This window comes from Sabethes cyaneus, chromosome 3, assembly GCF_943734655.1.
Source record: "Sabethes cyaneus chromosome 3, idSabCyanKW18_F2, whole genome shotgun sequence".
In the NCBI taxonomy this organism is placed as follows: Eukaryota; Metazoa; Arthropoda; class Insecta; order Diptera; family Culicidae; genus Sabethes; species Sabethes cyaneus.
Genome location: NC_071355.1, coordinates 88,476,221 through 88,494,892, shown reverse-complemented (window position 1 = coordinate 88,494,892; position 18,672 = coordinate 88,476,221). Strand labels below are relative to the sequence as shown.

At 39.5% G+C, this 18,672-nt stretch overlaps 2 protein-coding genes across 2 annotated transcripts in view; both read left to right on the top strand.

The window, feature by feature from the left end:
• Positions 1-7,605, top strand: part of LOC128739853 (forkhead box protein P1) — a gene marked incomplete at its 5' end in the record, with an annotated part of 376,855 nt that extends 369,250 nt beyond the window's left edge. Inside the window, one exon of the mRNA XM_053835354.1 lies at positions 441-7,605. Within this exon, the coding sequence (XP_053691329.1) occupies positions 441-491 (51 nt within the window). The remainder of the gene's footprint in view (positions 1-440) is intronic.
• Positions 7,606-12,736: 5,131 nt separating this feature from the next.
• On the top strand, positions 12,737-15,298 carry LOC128743341 (SPRY domain-containing protein 7). The gene is made up of 3 exons (XM_053839895.1): positions 12,737-12,777; positions 12,835-12,973; positions 14,144-15,298. Exons 2-3 carry the CDS (start codon positions 12,871-12,873, stop codon positions 14,707-14,709), a joined length of 669 nt encoding a protein of 222 aa, XP_053695870.1. The 5' UTR covers positions 12,737-12,777; positions 12,835-12,870; the 3' UTR covers positions 14,710-15,298.
• The last annotated feature ends 3,374 nt before the right edge of the window (positions 15,299-18,672 follow it).

Sequence of the window (18,672 nt, the reverse complement as noted above, 5' to 3'; positions counted from 1 at the left end):
CACATTGCATGATTGTACTTATCCCGCAACATAAAAATGGATGTTTTGGAATTGGTAGGAATAATAACCCAACTTAAAAGTGTTATGAGAATAATTGTATCTAACCGTGCACTTCAAAACTTCGCAAGCTGTTGGTAGTAACAATGAACGGAAATAATCAAACTCTTTATCTTTTATCCCGTATTGCCCATATGTAGCGTATCTTCTATTTTTAGTGCACTGTAGTAGCACAACCCTACCGCAAAAGTTCACCGCGAGCTTCCATTGTTTACATTTCCATTCGATCTATTACAGTCATCATATTGAAAATAGAAAATATATATATTTTTCATAATTTTCTCCTCTTTTACTCTAGTATTTGGATTCATTCGTTCGCATCGGCCATCGTTACTAAAATTTCAACCGCGTTCGGTTTGTTCTTCTTTGTTGGTCCATTTTAGGGGAGCGGGTTTGGAGCCAAGAATGGAACACCATTTGGGGAAGAAGAGTGAACGAACCGATCTCAACACGTATTTAATGGCAACGACATGACCCCATCAACAGCAACATCAGCAGCAACAACAACAACAGCAGCAGCAGCAACAACAGCATCATCAGCAAAGCCATCATTTACAAGCGACGAACTCTTTCGTCGACAGCTCCTACAGTAGCGGAACATGTGGAAATGGACTTGGATTCAACAATGGGCGGATTACCAGCAGCAACTACAGTTATAGCAACACTAACAACAGCAGCAACAACGGACTATACGCAATAGCTGTTCCACAGCCACGAGCGTAGACTTGGCTGTAGAAAGATTTTATTTCCCTAACCTTACCCAGGTCAGTTTAGTTGAAGCGTATGTGATACCAAATATAGTGAAGGTCGAACATATTATACCATTTGTTTACGACCCAATTTACTGATCACGAATGAACCAAAAAGTGCCCTAATAAGTTTACAAAGAAAACCTTACTATCTAATTTATATTTTGTTGATTGTTAATTAAACTTACTCTTTTATGTTGAATCAAAATCGTGCTGTTCAACTTTTCTAGGAAATCGCTAAACATATGTAATTAGGGTTTCACAAGTAAACATCTGTACTAGAATATATTGAATTAAGAAAAGAATAAAAAAGAAGCAACAATACGGCGAACTATTCAAATATGAAGCAATAACTATAATGTAAATTAAAATATCCATGTATATCAAAGATTTATAAATCAACTGTAAGAAATGATTGACGACTCATAGTTTGTAAAACTGCGCGTAGGTAAGTCCAAGACCCATTTCCAGTGGAATACGTTGCTGTAGAGGCATTTTGGAAGTTTTTTTCTACTATTCTATTTCACATGCGGCATTATCGGAAGCTACTAGCAGATTAGATATAACAATTACTGCAAGACAAACACTTGCTACGATCTAGTAAACGTAAGTCATGTTTAGACAAAATTACTGCTCTTTATCCCAACTATTCTGTGTCGGTTCCAAAACGATAGCAAAGCAAAACCGTTGAAAAAAAATCCTTGACCCCCATAAAAGACTAGAATTAGAAACCGATGAGAGGGGCCAATCGAAGCTAGTTGGAAACGATAATATTGTACGCTGGAAACAACCTTCATTCAGTCTCTTATAGAACGCGTCGGTCAGTTTTCCACCGTAAGTTACCGTCAATTAGATATTACAAATCAATGAACAAGGACACCAAAGAATTCAATAAGTTCCTACAAACGAAAGCGAGGACTTTACAAGAAAAAAAAAAGAAATACTATCAGGTTCAACTGTGAACTTTCAAACCGGAAGGAAGCTATAGGAGCCATACCAAAGCAATTCGCTAAGCGTAAAACCATCATGCTTGCACCGGAACTATTGTATAAGCGAGTGAAGGTTGTTTCGGGTTCAGTTTTTCGAACTTTCCGATCAGCTTGGGTTTGGCTAAACTTTGAAAACAAAAAAATATCCTTGCTTGGAAATGCAAGAATCGCGTAGATGTGAGAGTATTTAGGAATCGTTAAGCTAGGCAATAAGTAGTAAAACTATTTTCAGTGTTTGATTTAGTGAGTGAACCCTATAGTGTCTAAGGATCCACGAAAGGGTAGAATCCTTTCGAACATAACAAACAGAAAAACAGTTTGTTAAACGGGAAAGTATGCCGGTTTCTGTGCCGTCGAAAACCTGCACTGCGAAACTGCGTGTGAATGATCAAGAAAGGAATTTACTTGACAGTTATCGAGGAGTAAAAACATAGTAAAAGCTGGCTCAGCCACGAATGGTAAAAAAAAAGTCAAGGGAAAGGTACATGTGCAAGAAGCGAAGAATCATTCCGTCCAATACAGTGTGTAGTTAAATCGGATAAGTATAGATCTGTTTTTAAGACGACAATCTGTATCTTGATCCGGCCCGGCCCGGAGCATGGCGTCACCGAGAACTAGAGCGCGCTGGTGTTTAGAACCACGCTAAGCCTGAAAATCTGTTCTCTGCGAGCCTGCTCTTGTTACGGGAGTCAAATGAATACATATCAATTTTTGGGTGAAACTATAGGCGTTAAGGACAAGTAACTTAGTGAAGTAAATAATACAAGTAGTGGTTAAGCTTTCTTTACTGTCTAACTGCTAGTGTGTCGTACTATGCGTTGTTCTGAAGAACGAAACTTAACTTGCATCCGGAGAAAAATGGCATGTACTAAGCTATCGTTAATGCCCACGTTTTTAACTTTAAACTCTCATTTGACGCTAGAAGAAAAGAAAATGCGTTCTGAAATTTACAGTAGAACATTTAGATTGATTGAATATAGTTGTAATAATGAAATATGTGATAAATGGTTTAATAAAATGAAAACAGTTTCGTCGCTTCATGAAAATCAACAAAGCATGTTACAGCGCGTCTAACTCGGTGCATCCATGATAAGCCCCAGCAAGGAAAGTAAATACACATAGTTTATCGATCTGTGACAATGGATCGATTCTTTTGACATCTTCAGCAAACAAAGCAAACGTATTCTTCACTTGTTTATATGTACACGGCTAAGCGAGTGTAGGTGTAACTTTTATTAACCAAATAATATCGTTTCATACAAACAATTATACCAACTAGTTCGTATCAGAAGAAGAGGAATAATTTTAAGTCACACCCATACAGGCGATTTTTTTCGATCGACTTTATATTAGACTTTAGTGAATTAGACGGATTACTAATCAAACTTCAAATGCCTTCTAGCTTTATTTTACTAAACTACTAATTGTTGACTAAGATGCTGACCATTGCGAAGCTAAGTTATCTTTTAACGGTTTTTGAGTTTAAGTTGAATTCTGTAAGGAAAGTAAGTCGAATGAAAAGTAAACGAACATGATTCACAAGATACATAGAGAAAAAAAACCCTAGACTAATAAACGATATAAAAGATTATTCAATGGAAAAAAATGTTACGATAAATCAACAATTCAAACATATCAATTTCGTGCCCGATCATATTGAAGAGAAAATTTATTGATGAAATGTAAGCATATATTAACATTAACTGAAGAGAAAATAATATATTAACTATACATCTACTGCAACTATGAACAAAACAAAAAAATATCAACTAAAGGTAACAAAACAATTTAATATAATGCGCTGATGAAATGTGAACATGTGAAGCAAAAAAAAAATATTGATGTATCTGTTCAACCTTTGACATTAAGATCTAATCGAGCAACTCTAATAAAGCCGTACTACTTTCCAACTATCGATTTTTTCCTGGGCAGGACTGAAAAGTGAGGACAATCGAAGCAATCGGTTCCAGTTTCGGCTCCATCGAGTAACCGAAGAAGGGCAGTAGAAAATCGAACAAAAAAGAGCAAATGACACATCGATATACTTATGTACTTAAATTCCAAACAAAGAGCTTCTCTGAATTGATACTGAAATTCGTGTTTTTTGACAATCAAAGCTACCATCTTTTACACATTCATACATACATACATACATACACACACACGCGCTCATGGCGGCCGGCATCGGCGAAGAATGGCACCGAATGGCGGCATGATTTTCTAGTCCGCGTAACGTTCGCCCTTAACTAGTGAGGAACACACTGTTCTTATTTGATTGTCCCTAGCCTTTCGGTTCTGCTGCTGTTATTTGTTTGTTTTTTTTTTTCTATCCAATTTGACGATAATAAGAAATTAACCAAAGATATGTATTTTATTATTTAAATTATTTATTTATTCTAAAGCAAACGCTAATTTATTTGTATGCTTTACTCTCAATAAACAAATGATCTTTAGCAGTAAAACATGAGTATATTTTTTAGCATTAAAATAACAATACTAAAGTACATTACAATTATTAAGCATAACAGTGAAATATATTTAGCTATAGCGTATGTAGTACAATGGAATGTAATATCTAGAGAAAAAAAACTAGAAGGATGTTAATTAAACAAATGAAAACCTAATATTAAACTATCTGAGCAGCTCTTCAGTAACCCCATGAGTTTGAGCAGTGAAAAGAAAAAACGAAAACAAAGTATTCAGTGTTGACCCCTGAATTGGAGAAAAGTAAAAAAATACAAAAAAAACACAATAAGTGCGTGGCAAAGTGAGTAAGTTTTACTTGCCGCCCTCCCGAACTCATTCAAGTCCACCCCCATTCGACTTATTGCCGGCGAAAAATATTACGAATGTTCATACGGAAGTTAGCTAAACTTACAACAAATACAAGCAATTTAAACTACGCTATCTCACTTGTTTTGTTCGTACACGTAACAGATTCGATATAACCAACAAGAAGATATAATGAAGAAGTCATAGAACATCGCAAGCAACAACAACAAAAAAAAACTCACAAAATATCTTAAACAAGATCATTGTTATCAATTTATAGATCAAAGAAGAGAAAACGAAAACAAGAAATGACAATTCTACCAAAAACGCCTTCAGCGACATTTACAAACTCGTAGCTGAGACTTTTACCTAGTCAAATATTTTTTATAATCTAACCAAAAAAACAATAAAACTAAAATCAAGGATTCTGGCGACTGAGTTCGCACCCAACTTTCTGCGCTTCTCAGCATCTGTACTTCGTTGCAAAACACTGGTTTAGTCCCATCGCAAGCTAGCTATTCAAGATGCGCAAAACTCAACGTTCTGAGACAAATGACACAGATACTTTTTCCTTCGTTATTATTTTCCACACACGTTTTTCAAATTCACCACGCAAAAATTGCACTTTTCAGCGCTCGCACTTTTTCGTCTGCCAATCACAAGCAAGCAAAGCAAACAAAACCCCCGCCCCCCAAAGCACTTCAGCCAGAGCGTGCAAAATGTTTCTATACAAAGTAAAAAAAAACACTCTAGAATCGACGAAACAAGCCGATGCAGTCAAAAAAAATCTAAAGGATATGTTTTCTTGTACAATTATTATCGCGAATGCATATCACCGATACGTGCGGTAAAAGTGAGTACATTTGCACACAGCACATGCAATAACACGAGTTTACTGACATTCAAAGGCACAACACAACACAACACTCACAAAACACATTTAGTGACACGCTAACACGGATGTTTTTTGTTGTTCTGTTTTGAGGTTACTGATTACTCTCACAAACTCCCTTTAAAAAAAACGAAGAAAAAAGACCGAAATCTTTTGACTTAATAGTGCACAATGATTTTTGATTTGATTTTCCTCGTTCTGGAACACACCCTCACCTCCTTTTATCCTTTTTGTTTATTCGAATGGGTTTCGTTTCCAGTTTCTATCTTTTTAAATGTTTTATCTTAAACACATTGTTGGAAAAGTTTCAATGATTTCGATAGTAATTTTAATTGTACGATGTATGAAGAAGAGAAAATTTTTGACAAATATTTTTATCTATTCTTAAAAAGTGATAAGGTATATTAAAAAAAAAACAAGGAAGAAAAGGAAATAATATTGAAACTTTTTATGGGAAACTTATATAATATTGTAATAGACCTAGAGCAACAAATGGTTAAACAGCAGAAGATGAAGCATGGAATAGGCTTAATTAAAAATAAATCATAAGCGGACAAACAGCAAAAAAGACGCTGGCGAGAATCTCAATCTACAGCTAAAGGAAACGAGAGAAACTTTCATGATGAATGTGATTGATGTTTATCCTTTTAAGCTAGAAGTTGTTCCAAAGATTTTTTTCCCTTTTATGTTTGAACATTTTTAAAGACACACGTTTCTTCTTTCAATTTTGCAATAAGTTTTATGGCGTTCCGGTTTGCTCGATCCTGGGCCGGTTAACAGTGAATGGTTTCAAATAAAGGAGTACATTAATTCTTCGTAACTCTGCCCTGTACATTGTTTTCTAGAACTCAACAACACGAATTCGAGCTTTCCGAAACATTCTAACCTCCTAAATTTTGCACGTAATTCTCACAATCAACCGGCCTGGCGGCACCGGAATGTCGCATCACTTAATTATTGTGCACTGGTATAATTTTAATAGAAAAAAAACTCCTAATCGAAACAACTGTTCTGAATTGTTAGCTTTTAGTTTGTAAATTTTCTCTCACTGTCAGCCCACAGTTATTATTTCTTTATTCTTTTGTCAATATTTATTCAGAGCACTTTTCCTTTCACTATTAAACTGTCTCGTAAAATTATCTTCGTTTTAATTTTCAACATGCCTATGAAAGTTTTTTAGTTCTATTCGTACACTTGATTTCTTCTTAAATTTTTCTTGATTTATTAATTCTAAAGAGACATACAATTCAGAACAGGAATGGCCTTAATAACAGTTTTTAAAAGAAATATAAGAATAATAAGTAATTAAAAATAAAGAAATGGATATTTAAAATTGATTTTTTAAAGTTTTTAACAAAGACGACAAAAATTCAATTAAAATACATAACAAAAATTACTTTATAACCTTGGAATCCAAAATAAAATACACATATGAGGCGAACATACAACAGTTTACGAATATGGATCAACGCAAAACGTAGCAATTAGATGTAACAAACAGCTGAAAATGTTCGTTATATTCAGACCCCCAGTATCGACCTACGCCCTTGACCTGAATGATTAATTTACAAAACCAAAAAAATAAGGCAGAAGAAACACTACATAAAGCGCAATTCATAGCGAACACCGAAAAAGCAACGTTCATTCCAATGTTCAGTGAGAGCCACGTGTTCTCCGTGATATTTGCATATAGCAAAAGAAAGAAACAAAGAAGAAAAATGCCGATTACAAGAAGCAAAATTCCCACAAACACAGACACACACACACATATTGAAAATATCTCAGCGAACCGAGTAAGTGTGTTAATGAATCTGAAACTGTAATTTTTCTCTACCTGAATGTCGTGACACAAAAGTGACCGAAAAAAAATAAAATGAAAACAACGCAATGATACAAAAACGAGAAGAATTTCTTTCTTTTTTGACATCTGGTTTAAGCAACAAGAAGAACAACAACAACAATGAACAGCAGCAAAATAGAAACAACCCTGGATAACAGTCAAAAATCAGAAAAATAAAACACAAAAGAAAAAAGAAAAGGATAACTCTACTAACTATCAAATGCTAGATATAATTAACATTGTATAGGGTCCAAAGGTGGGGAAAGTAATGAATTAAATTACAAATAAATTAAATATGTAATAACATAAATTACAAAAAAAAACAAAACTTTGTCAATTATCCGAAATCTCATTCATGACTTTGTGAAACAATGTTTTTGGACTGACGACTTTAGCAGCCGAGAGCCGGGGTGGCTCTTGCCGTATCAAGAATTCCTTAGCATTGTACTCGGTCTTGGGCTACTCGTCGCCAACTCGTTGCGCGTCTCGACACACGCTAGCTGGCTTCAACCTGGTCGAGTCATCTAGCACGTTGGGCCCCTCTATTCCTGGTGCCGGTGGAGTTCTTGACGATCACGGATTTCACTGCACAGTCGTCCGGCATCCTTGCGACGTGGCCGGTCCACCGTAATATCCCAACTTTTGCCAGGTGTACGATGGGAATCTCTCCAAGCAGTGCCTGTAGCTAGTGATTCATACACCTCCGCCACTCTCCGCTTTCTGTTTGTACTCCGCTAAAAATAGTCCGCAACATCTTGCGTTCAAATAAGGCTAGTGCACGTATGTCGTCCGTAAGCAAAGTTACTCTCTCAAGTCCGTAGAGGACTACCGGTCTGATTAGCGTTTTGTACATCGTCAGCTTTGTGCGGCGGCGTATGCTCCTTGATCGAAGCGTCTTGCGGAGGAAAAACCAGGCTGAATTTCCAGCTTGAATGCGTAGTTGGATCTGCTTTCTCGTATTACTGTCAGCGGTGACCAGAGATCCCAAATATACGAACTCATCAGCCAGTTGCAGTTCATCGCCGTCAATATTCACTGCCCGTGGGAGGCAAACGCTGCTTTCTCTAGAGCCTCTTCCTACCATATATTTGGTTTTCGACACATTGATTGGTAACCTTATCCTCCTAGCATCCGTTTTTAGTCTGGCGTAGATTGCCTCCGCCGCCCCAAGGTTTCTAGTAATGGTGTCGAGGTCATCTGCGAAGGCTAGGAGTTGGCTACTCTTGCTGAAGATCATTCCTCTCGTTTCGATGCCCGCTCGCCGAATCACACCTTCAATAGCGATATCGAACAGGACAGTCCATCCCCTTGCCGCAACCCTCTGCGCCATTCGAAAGGACTCGAGAGTGTCCCCGAAACGCGCACGTAGCACATCACTCGCTCCAGAGTAGCTTTGATCAACCGCGTTCGGAAAACCGTACTCGTGCATTATCTATCATAGCTGTTCTCGGTGAACGCACTGCTGGAGTTCCCTAAATTGAAAAAGATAACTGCAAGTGGAATCCATGACGTCATCGATTGTTTTGATCGTCATATAAAATTTGTGCATCAATTGGGGGAGGTATCTACAGGTTGGGGGGCGACGCTGATACAGCTATTAGTATCGAAGCTGGACGACGTCATGCATAAAGATTGGGAAGAATTCGCTGTAAAGAAAGAAGAACCGGCATACCTTTATCCAGCAGAACAAAAGGATGAAATCAGAGATCTCCAGTACTGACGGTTACTCGCTATGGCTTTAACTTGTCGCCAAGCCAGGCTCCCGTCTACAGCCCGGATGCCGTTCGCTAAGCTGCGTTGCCATGAGCCTCTGGGTCGGCCTCTTCTACGCTGTCCTTACGAAGTCGAGTCGAGTGTATCTTACCAAATGTAGTTTGCTCCTTTCCTCAAGGTGTGTTCGATCCACTTCCAGCTAAGTTCACGAATTTTTGTTGCTATCGGCCGTTGATGACATCGACGATGAAGTTCCTCATGGACAGGGATGATTCCTCCTCAGAATAAAAAAAGAGAAGAGAAAAATTCACACTTTACTCAGTCGCGATTTATGTTGCTCCGTTTTGTTTGAACTTTTCTCTTTTTTACTGATCGCGATTGCTCAGCAATCTGCTAATTGTTCTTCTCATTGAGGAATAAACTGAGCAACAAAGTGTTAATACACTTTTTGGCTGCCCATGATATGGCACAAAAAAACTGTTTAGACTTCTTGCAGCGGCAACAGTGCAAAAATTGTTGCATATGACGATGGTGGATGATAGATATGGCAACAATATAATTCCCGTGCCGTTGCTTGCTGCAGTACGAGCGCACAATGAGAATCTAAAGTTTGTTTATATTTCTCTTTATTTTTTGTCTGTTTCTCATTGCGTGGACGTATTTCTCATTTGCGGCAGCAGTTCTGCTCATTGTGTTGAATGAAAAAAGTTGCACTTTTTGCACAATGAGTGAGGAAATGGCAAGCCTGCTCATGGATTTCCAGTTGTCAGGCCACCAGGTCCGAATGACATACCGAAATGATGTCATGTTGAGAATGACATTTGAATCATTTTTTATTTGCACGTCGTGCAAACCAACGGGGTTCAAATTAAAAAGTGTTCAGATTAAAAATGGTCAAACGAACGGGGGTCCACTGTATCGCGTTGTTTGCGTTGTCTTCACTGAGATGCACCGCATTTTAGTGGCAAACAGCAGTACTTAAATCCGTACTGCTGTTTGCCTCTGAAATGTGGTGCGATTGAGTTGAAAATTTGGATTTTCGTATGTATAGTGATCTGATTTGAGCGCCAAATGTTTCGCAGATCTGCAGAGGCACCCCTGGCTTTCTTGATCCATGTAGCTATATCAGTCTTGGACCAATACTCGGCAGTCAGTCAACGCACGATGGTGGTACCAAGATTCTTAGTTCTGCAAATCGTTTCGGCGTTGTGCCAACAAGACAATGTCGTCGGCTAGGTTGAGGTCATTTAGCTGCTCCATCGTTAGAGGATTCCAAGGCAATCCTCGATTTGATCTACTGTCAATTGCTCCAACTAATATCTCATTCATAACGATGAGAAACAGACCTTTATATGGTCAAACAAGACGTCGTTGTGCAAAACCTTGGACGAGAATGCCTCGTACTGAGCCTCGACGAGACAGACTGGCTTATCTTGAACTCCTCTTCGCCTAAGTGTTCCCCAGATGTTTTTGTGGTTGAGTTGGTCGAATGCCTTTTCGAAGTTAACGAACCCCAGCAGAAGAGTCCTGGAATTCGTCGATCTTCTCCAATATAATGGGGAGAGTTGTGATATGGTCTACACATGATCGGCCAGCACGGAATCCAGCTGGCTGCCGCCGGATAAGACGTCAATCTTCTCCTGGATCCGTTTGAGGATTACCTTACAGAGCACTTTGAGAGTAATACAGAGCAACGTGATGCCACGCCAGTTACCACATTCAGTTAGGTCTCCTATATTAGGGACTTTGACCAATATGCTTTACATCCAGTCCACCGGAAAAGTTGCGGTTTCCCATATATAGATGAAAAGCTGATGCATCATCTGGGCTGACAAAGATAGGTCAGCATTGAGCATCTCGGCTGAAATACAGTCTATCCGTGGCGCTCCATTGGATTTCATACTCTTGATGGCTGCTTCAATTTCATCCAGCGATGACGCCTCCGAGTTGACGAGATTAATTCGACGAGCTGTAGGCGTCATAGGCTACTGGTTTTGTTGACTCTGACATTTGAAACTCGAAAGAGTTGTTCAAAATGTTCAGCGAGCTGTTCTGTGCGGTCAGTTAGTAGTTAACCAGCTCTGTCTTTTAGCTAACCAGCTCTGTCCTTTAGCAACATCTTTGTATTCATCCTGGCAGCATAAGGCGGCAAGAAATATCTTACAACAAACGGATATCACCATTAGCGGCGGCGATTTCCCCTTGTTCAGCTAGGGAGATAGTCCAGGCTCTCTTGTCCCGCTTACAAGCTCGTTTAACAGCCTCCACCCAACAAACATTTTATTTGAAAAGCAGTTTATTCAACCATTATACAGCTAATAACCAGTAAACAAGCGCTTGTTAAGCTCTTATTCAACAAAAATGTTTGTTGGGCAGTTCGGCGTATCGTTGACCGATAGCTGTCTTATAGCGAATTTGTTTACTCAACCCGGGTTGGAACTGGATGATTTTTTTGTGTTCATTTGCTCCTATCTGACAGATAAAATTCATCCAGTTCCAACCCGGATTGAATAAACAAATTCGCTCTTAGCCGATCTGGTTCGCGCTCGTTCAATGCCTACTTTCACCTCTCCCGTCGTTGGACACGTGCGACGTGCAAACGTATTTTTTAGAGTGTTTTAACCCAAAGGGTCATTCACCACGTGCAAACGTATCTCAGCGATAACAAGATGATGGTCGGATTCAATATTAGCGCTGCTTTTGTTACGTACATCAAGAAGGCTCCTTAGCCATTTTCGGGTGATGCAGATGTGGTCGATTTGGTCGTGATGGTTGGCCATCACGGGAAACTCACGTGACTTTATCTGCTGGTCTGTGCCTTAATTGTATGATTACTAATACCTAAAACGGAAACAAGTTAATAAATTGCCTCGTTTTCGAGTAATACACTTTAAGGACTTTAAGGACAGTACACTTTAAGGACATTTTGAGTAAGTTTAAAGCAATTGAAACTTAAGTTTCAGCTGGTTAAATCAGATCTATTTATTTGAGGCACGTGCAGCAATGAACCATCTAACCCTATATTTTTAGTCTCCAAATGAAATAATAATTCGGCTAGTTTCGTACAGATGGTATTCAGGTATACTTTTAGTAACTGTCAGTAACGGTATCTAACGAGCGTTACATTTTCAATCCTTTGTTACATTCGTTACATTGAAAACCAAAACAGTTATGCCTTTAAATACCGTTATGCGGATTTTGCGACAAAACAAGGGGAAGCCAAGTAGCTGTTTTCCGCTGTTAGAGTTTTTTCCATAACGAAACCGTTTCCTGATGGCAACAAACCATCAACTCAGTCGCACATCAGCAATCCTTATGGGTTGGATTCGGAAGAGAGCTCGAAACCTTTTGACACTTTCATGAAATTCCATGCTGAACTGTCGAAATGTTTCTGAAAGCAAAGCAATGGCATTCTGTTTTCTCACACAAAACTTCAAAAAATTTACCAACATACTAGAGTGACTATATATAGAGTGGCGACAATGTCAAAATTGGAATGATAATTATCTGTCAGTGTCATTCCAATCGAACAGGCGACCTATCCAATGCGTATGCAGGAAAGAGAAAGAAAAACCTTGGAAAACCCGCATTGCATACATTTGGGATGACTTGTCGCCACTCTGTATATAGTCACTCTACAACATACACATAACGGAAATAGGTGTCAGCAATCCCCTGTTCAAAACCTTTAAGTTCGCATTTGACGTTTCGATTCGATTAAACAAGAGCATTTTGCATTTAGGAAGAAAATAACCGATAGTTTTTGTAAGACTTTTACAAAATTTGTTTTATAATTTAAAGTTAACAGTTATCATTTTTCAGTTATTGTAACAGTTTGAAATTTTCAGGTGCAAAAATATGTTTTGCTGCCTTAAAAGTTGTTTAAATGGCGTGCTACCCCAACAGACGGTACAAATTCGCAAGGAACATGATCCTATTCAGCTGGATACTGCACATATGGGTAAGTTCTAATTGAGTTTGCATAGTTAAATTTCCATTTGAGGAAAATAATTGATTTCAAAACTGCCATGCATCAGGTATATTTGAACGTGCTGTGAGTTTCGTTCCTACAACAAAGAAGATGCTTCTGTTTTAATCTCATATGTATGATATTCCTCACCATTTAGTTTTTTTGCCCATTTTAGATAAGTGATTGGCAAAAATTCATTTTTCAAAATCTGTTTCGATACTGAATAACTGCTTCATCTAATGAGATGTTTGTAACTTATCTTTTATATATGTTACAAGCATACTGACCATATGTTATCAATGAAAGAATTGGTCAATAAAGAGTGAAACATATGACACGCTATTAGTACGAAACATATCTTTTGCCCGTAAAGTTAAAACATTTTCTGCACAGTACATAATGGTAATTTCACAAAATAAATGTAAAAAGTACGAAGTGTAAAAAACAATGTTTGCAAAATCAATGTTTGCAGTTACAGTTAGCGTATACATGACGTTTGCGGGGCTAATGATACTATCTATCGCCACTAACAGTCTCTGCCTATAAAGTTATACTTATCAGCGTTAAAAATAACAAAAAATACTCTAAGGCGTCCATAACAGATGTGATATCTTAGAACAAAACTTTTAAAAGTGCATTTTGATAGTTAAGATAAATGAAAGTAGGGTAACCAAACTATCTTGGACCCCCAGCAGCTGTACTTAATTTCGACACTTCCGTTTGATTTTACTGTTAGTGTCTAAATTTGTACAGCTGCTGATGGTGTCCAAAATACGTTGGTTACCCTAGTAGGTAGTTCAAACTCAAACTTTAATATAACCAGTTATAAGTACTTTTACTTTTAGTTAGTATTTAGGTACCTACTCTGAGCAGAGTCTGAAAAGCCAAAGGGGCTTATAAATAACAATATAAAGAGTTACAGTTCGATAATTACGAAAGATTTGAATTTGAAATCTTATGTTATAAGAAGTTAGTGACTTACAGACTCCAATCATTATAAGCGTAATGAAAATGTCGTTTCTATCGACTTCGAAGCATGGTTGATATAAAACTAAACTAGGTGAATAAGAAAAGGGAAGTCCGAACGTTTCGACTGGAGCAGTTTACCCTTAACAATCAAAATTCGATTTATTGACTTAATCTGTTTTATGTTCGTTGCAGGTCACGAAGTAGTCGTAATAAAAGGTGGCCAAAGGGCATGCGGCTCAGGTGGAGTTATCGCAAACACACCGTTGCTACAATCAAAATCCTACTTTGAAGTAAAGCTTCAGCAAGGTGGACAGTGGTCGGTTGGGTTAGCTACGTTACAAGCAGATTTAAATCAGTCGAAAGGTGGTTTCGATAAAGAAAGCTGGTGCCTAACATCGGACAACGTAGTTTATCATAACGCAAAACCACTACACCGTCTGCAGAGCAAAACTACGGAAGAGCGTCCCGCGGACTCAGCAGGTTTACCGAAATTGGAAACTGGAATCAACTCGGTGTTCGCGAACGACACAGGCCTTCCTCAGGAAGGTGACACCATTGGTGTCGCTTATGATCATGTAGAACTAAATTTTTACCTGAACGGAGCCAACCTTAACGTTCCAGTGCTCAGTGTTCGTGGAACTGTTTTCCCCTGCATATTTGTGGACGATGGAGCTATCCTGGACATCGTGCTGAACAACTTTCAGTTCAGTCCTCCCCCAGGATTCGAACGAATTCTCATTGAACAGTCGCTTCTGTGATTTTCCACAAGTTTTTTATTTAAAATGTAACGTAAGGTCCAATTAATCTACTCTCTCAATTTAATGAATGATCGTTCTTTCCAAAGAGCACGCTTTAATGACTGTTCATGTTGATGATTGTTATGTTTTACAGTTTATCTCATCTGTATTTATATGTTCGGTTTTTATGTGCATATTCAAATATAATTGACAATTTTTCGTTTAGTAAGTTAAAAAATCAACCAAACTAAATTGATTGTGTTAAGTAAATTATATAACAAGCCTAATAAATAAAAGACTTATTACTTATATCAAACGTCCAATAGTAGGTGCAAAGAACAAGAAACAAAATTAATGGAGAAATATACCTAATTGCATGTTTTGATTACTGATCCAGTCACTTCATCCTTCACATAAACTGCTGTAAAAATTTGGTTGATAATATTAATACAAGTGTCAACCAGCTTTTTGCTTTATTAACTTTGTTAATGGCCTCATGGCAAATAAGCATTTGTCAAAAAATGACATGTATCGATTGTTAGCAAATAGTATTTATACGACTAAACCCGACTAAGCTATTATATTATTATTAATTAAAAAGTTATTGATTTTGAACGCCTGTACAAAAATAAAGAACATGAAAATATTGGTCTATGATATTTGTCGTTATTTTGAAAAAGAAAGTCCGTATATAAAAATGTTATTGTATAAGTGCATTAGCTGATCAGGCAAACATTGTGTTGCCGCAAATTAACCTGTGCTGTACATACATCGTAAATCTCGGATGACCTTTGTCACAATCTCGAATTTTGCAAGTTTCTGAGAAGTTCAACCTTAGATGATTCGTTTTGCCAGTTAATTAACTATGTAGTTACAAATATTATATTATACTAGCTGACCCGACGAACTTCGTATTGCCACAAATTATACTGTGTTGTACATGAATCGTGAATCTCGGATGACCTTTGTCACATTCTCGAGTTTTACAAATTTCTGAGGAGTTCAACCTTAGCTTAGATGATTCATTTTGGCAGTTACGTAACTATGAAAGCATGGGTAGTTTAATATATAAAACTGCAATTTTTCCGCACAGTAAAGTAGAAAACAACTTCCCTATTGCTTGGCCAGATAAAATAAAGTGGCTAGCAATATTCGCCGTGATTGAATAACATTTCGCCAAATACCATTCCGTGAAAAACCTTACGCAGAATGTACCATTTCACGGAAAACCTTTTTGTGGAATGTACCATTTCGCTGGCAAAGGGTGAACATATGCATTCCATAACCTCTGTTCATTAACTCCTACTCCTACCTCCACGAGGTGCCAGCTGGGGTACGCAACTTCAGTTGTCGTATGCTAACAGGAAAGGGGGCACAGCTCCTGCCCACATTAAGATGGCAGCCCCATCAGCTGGATAAGGACCTTAGGTTAACAGCCTACTGTTCCGTAACATAAAAATGTTACCGAAAGAAGAAATCTCTCTGGATTATTGGCAACGACCTTTAGCATGTAAACACGGACACGAATCGGAACATGGAATATACTGACCCTTGCCCAGCAGGGCAAGCTGGCTCAACTTGCAAGGGAAGCTAGACGCCTGGATCTTGAAATCCTGGGGCTGAGCGAGGTCCGCTGGCCGGGTACTGGCGAACACGGGACATCATCCGGGCAGGTCTTGCTCTACTGTGGCATACAAGGTGAAAATGCTACTCGAAAAAGAGGAGTTGGATTCCTACTGAGCCCAGGGGCACATGCGGCCCTGATGAAGTGGAAATCGATAAATGAGCGAATAATCGTTGCCAGATTCAGAACACGGGTTAGGAACCTTACAGCAATCCAGTGCTATGCGCCAACAAATGCTGCCGACCTGCAGGAGAGTTTTTACAGCCAGCTGAACAGCGTGGTTGAGAAAATCCCGAAGGGGGATATCCAAATCCACATGGGCGACTTCGACGCTAAGATTGACTCAAACAGCGCGGACCTTGAACGCGTCATGGGACGCCATGGCCTAGGAGAGATGAACGAAAACGGGGAGCTGTTTACAGAATTCTGTGGTAATAACATGGTCATTGGTGGATCGCGCTTCCCCCATAGACCAGTACATAAAGTCACGTGGGTTTTCCGCGATGGTCGAATAGAAAACCAAATTGACCACATCTGCATCAGCCGGAAATGGTGAAGGAGCCTTCTTGATGTACGCAACAAACGCAGCGCTGATATTGCATCCGACCATCATCTTGTTATGGCTGAGATACGTCTGCGCGTCGCACGTGTCCAACGACGGGAGGAGAAAGTTGGGTGCCGCTACGAATCCTGAGGTGAAAAGGTCCTTTGTCGAACCAGTTGAATCTTGAGCCTCGGAGCTGCCACCTGGTGGAACCGTCGAAAAGCAATGGACCGGCATCAAGAACCCCTTCATCACGACCAGTGATGAAACCCTTGGCAAAGCGCGCAGCGGGCGGATGGAGTGGATTTCGGATGAAACTTGGAGGAAGATCGACGAGCGGAGAGAGGCGAAAGCCGGCATTGAGCGAGCGCGGACCAGATCGGCTAAGACAGCTGCCCGTCAACGATACGCCGAACTGGAGTGGGCTGTTAAACGTGCTTGTAGGCGGGACAAGAGAGCCTGGACTAACTCCCTAGCCAAACAAGGAGAAACCGCCGCCGCCAATGGTGATATCCGTTTGTTGTACGATATTTCTCGCCGCCTTAGTGGTGCCAGGATGAATACAAAGATGCCGCTAAAGGACAGAGCTGGTCAGCTATTGACTGACCGTACAGAACAGCTTGAGCGATGGACTGAACATTTTGAACAACTCTTCCGAGTTTCAAATGTCAAATGAGACCAACTAAACCAGCAACGTATGACGCCTACAGTTCATCGAATAAATCGCGTGAACTCGGAGGCACCATCGCTGGATGAAATTGAAGCAGCCATCGAGAGTATGAAATCCAATAGAGCGTCAGGGATATACTGTATTTCAGCCGAGATGCTCAAAGTTGACCCATCTTTGTCAGCCCAGATGATGCATCAGCTTTTCAGCAATATATGGGAAACCGCAACTTTTCCGGTGGACTGGATGCAGGGCATATTGGTCAAAATCCCTAAGAAAGGAGACCTAACTGAGTGCGGTAATTGGCGTGGCATCACGTTGCTCTGTATTACTCAAAGTACTCTGTAAGGTAATCCTCAACTTGACCCAGGAGAAGATCGACGCTGCTCTACGGCGGCAGCCAGCTGGATTCCGTACTGGCCGATCATGTGTAGACCATATCACAACGCTCCGCATTATATCGGACCAGATCAACAAATTCCAGTACTCCCTTCTGCTGGTGTTGCAAAACATTTGGGGCGCTCTTAGGCATAGAGGAGTTTCAGATAAGCTAGTCCATCTCATCGAAGCTCAGTACGAGGCGTTCCCGTGCAAGGTTTTGCACGACGGCGTCTTGTCCGACCCCATAAGGGTTACTGCTGGCGTGAGACAGGGCTGCATTTTATCACCGCTTCTGTTTCGCATCATTATGCATGAGATATTAGTTGGAGCAATTGACAGTAGACCAAATCGAGGATTGCCTGCGATATGCCTGCGAAACGTGGTGCGTCTCAGCGGAGACAACGCAAAAACTGCAGGTATTCATTAACCGGTGCCAGCGATACATTATTCGGGGCGAACGAGGTTTGCAGAGAAGCACTCGACTGGAATCCACATGTACAGCGTAGAAGAAGTAGACCCAGAGGCTCATGACGACGCAGGCTAGCCAACGACGCCCGGGCTGTAGACGAGAACCTGTTCTGGCGACAGGCAAAAGGCTGTTTAAACACTTAAATTTATTCAGCGTCTACCACCTGTATTCAGACTTAAATCAGCTGTAACTAAATCAGTAGCATTTTAATTCAGCTTCGGTGTTTGTTGGGTCTGCAAGTTAAATTCCTGGAATTTATCGAGCATTTGTTGCAAGGTGAACATTTTGATCCATTGTGG

Coding starts and splice junctions, on each gene's coding strand:
- LOC128743341 (XM_053839895.1), top strand. CDS start 12,871: ATGTTTTGCTGCCTTAAAAGTTGTTTAAATGGCGTGCTACCCCAACAG. Junction 12,974..14,143: donor GCTGGATACTGCACATATGG/GTAAGTTCTAAT, acceptor TGTTCGTTGCAG/GTCACGAAGTAGTCGTAATA.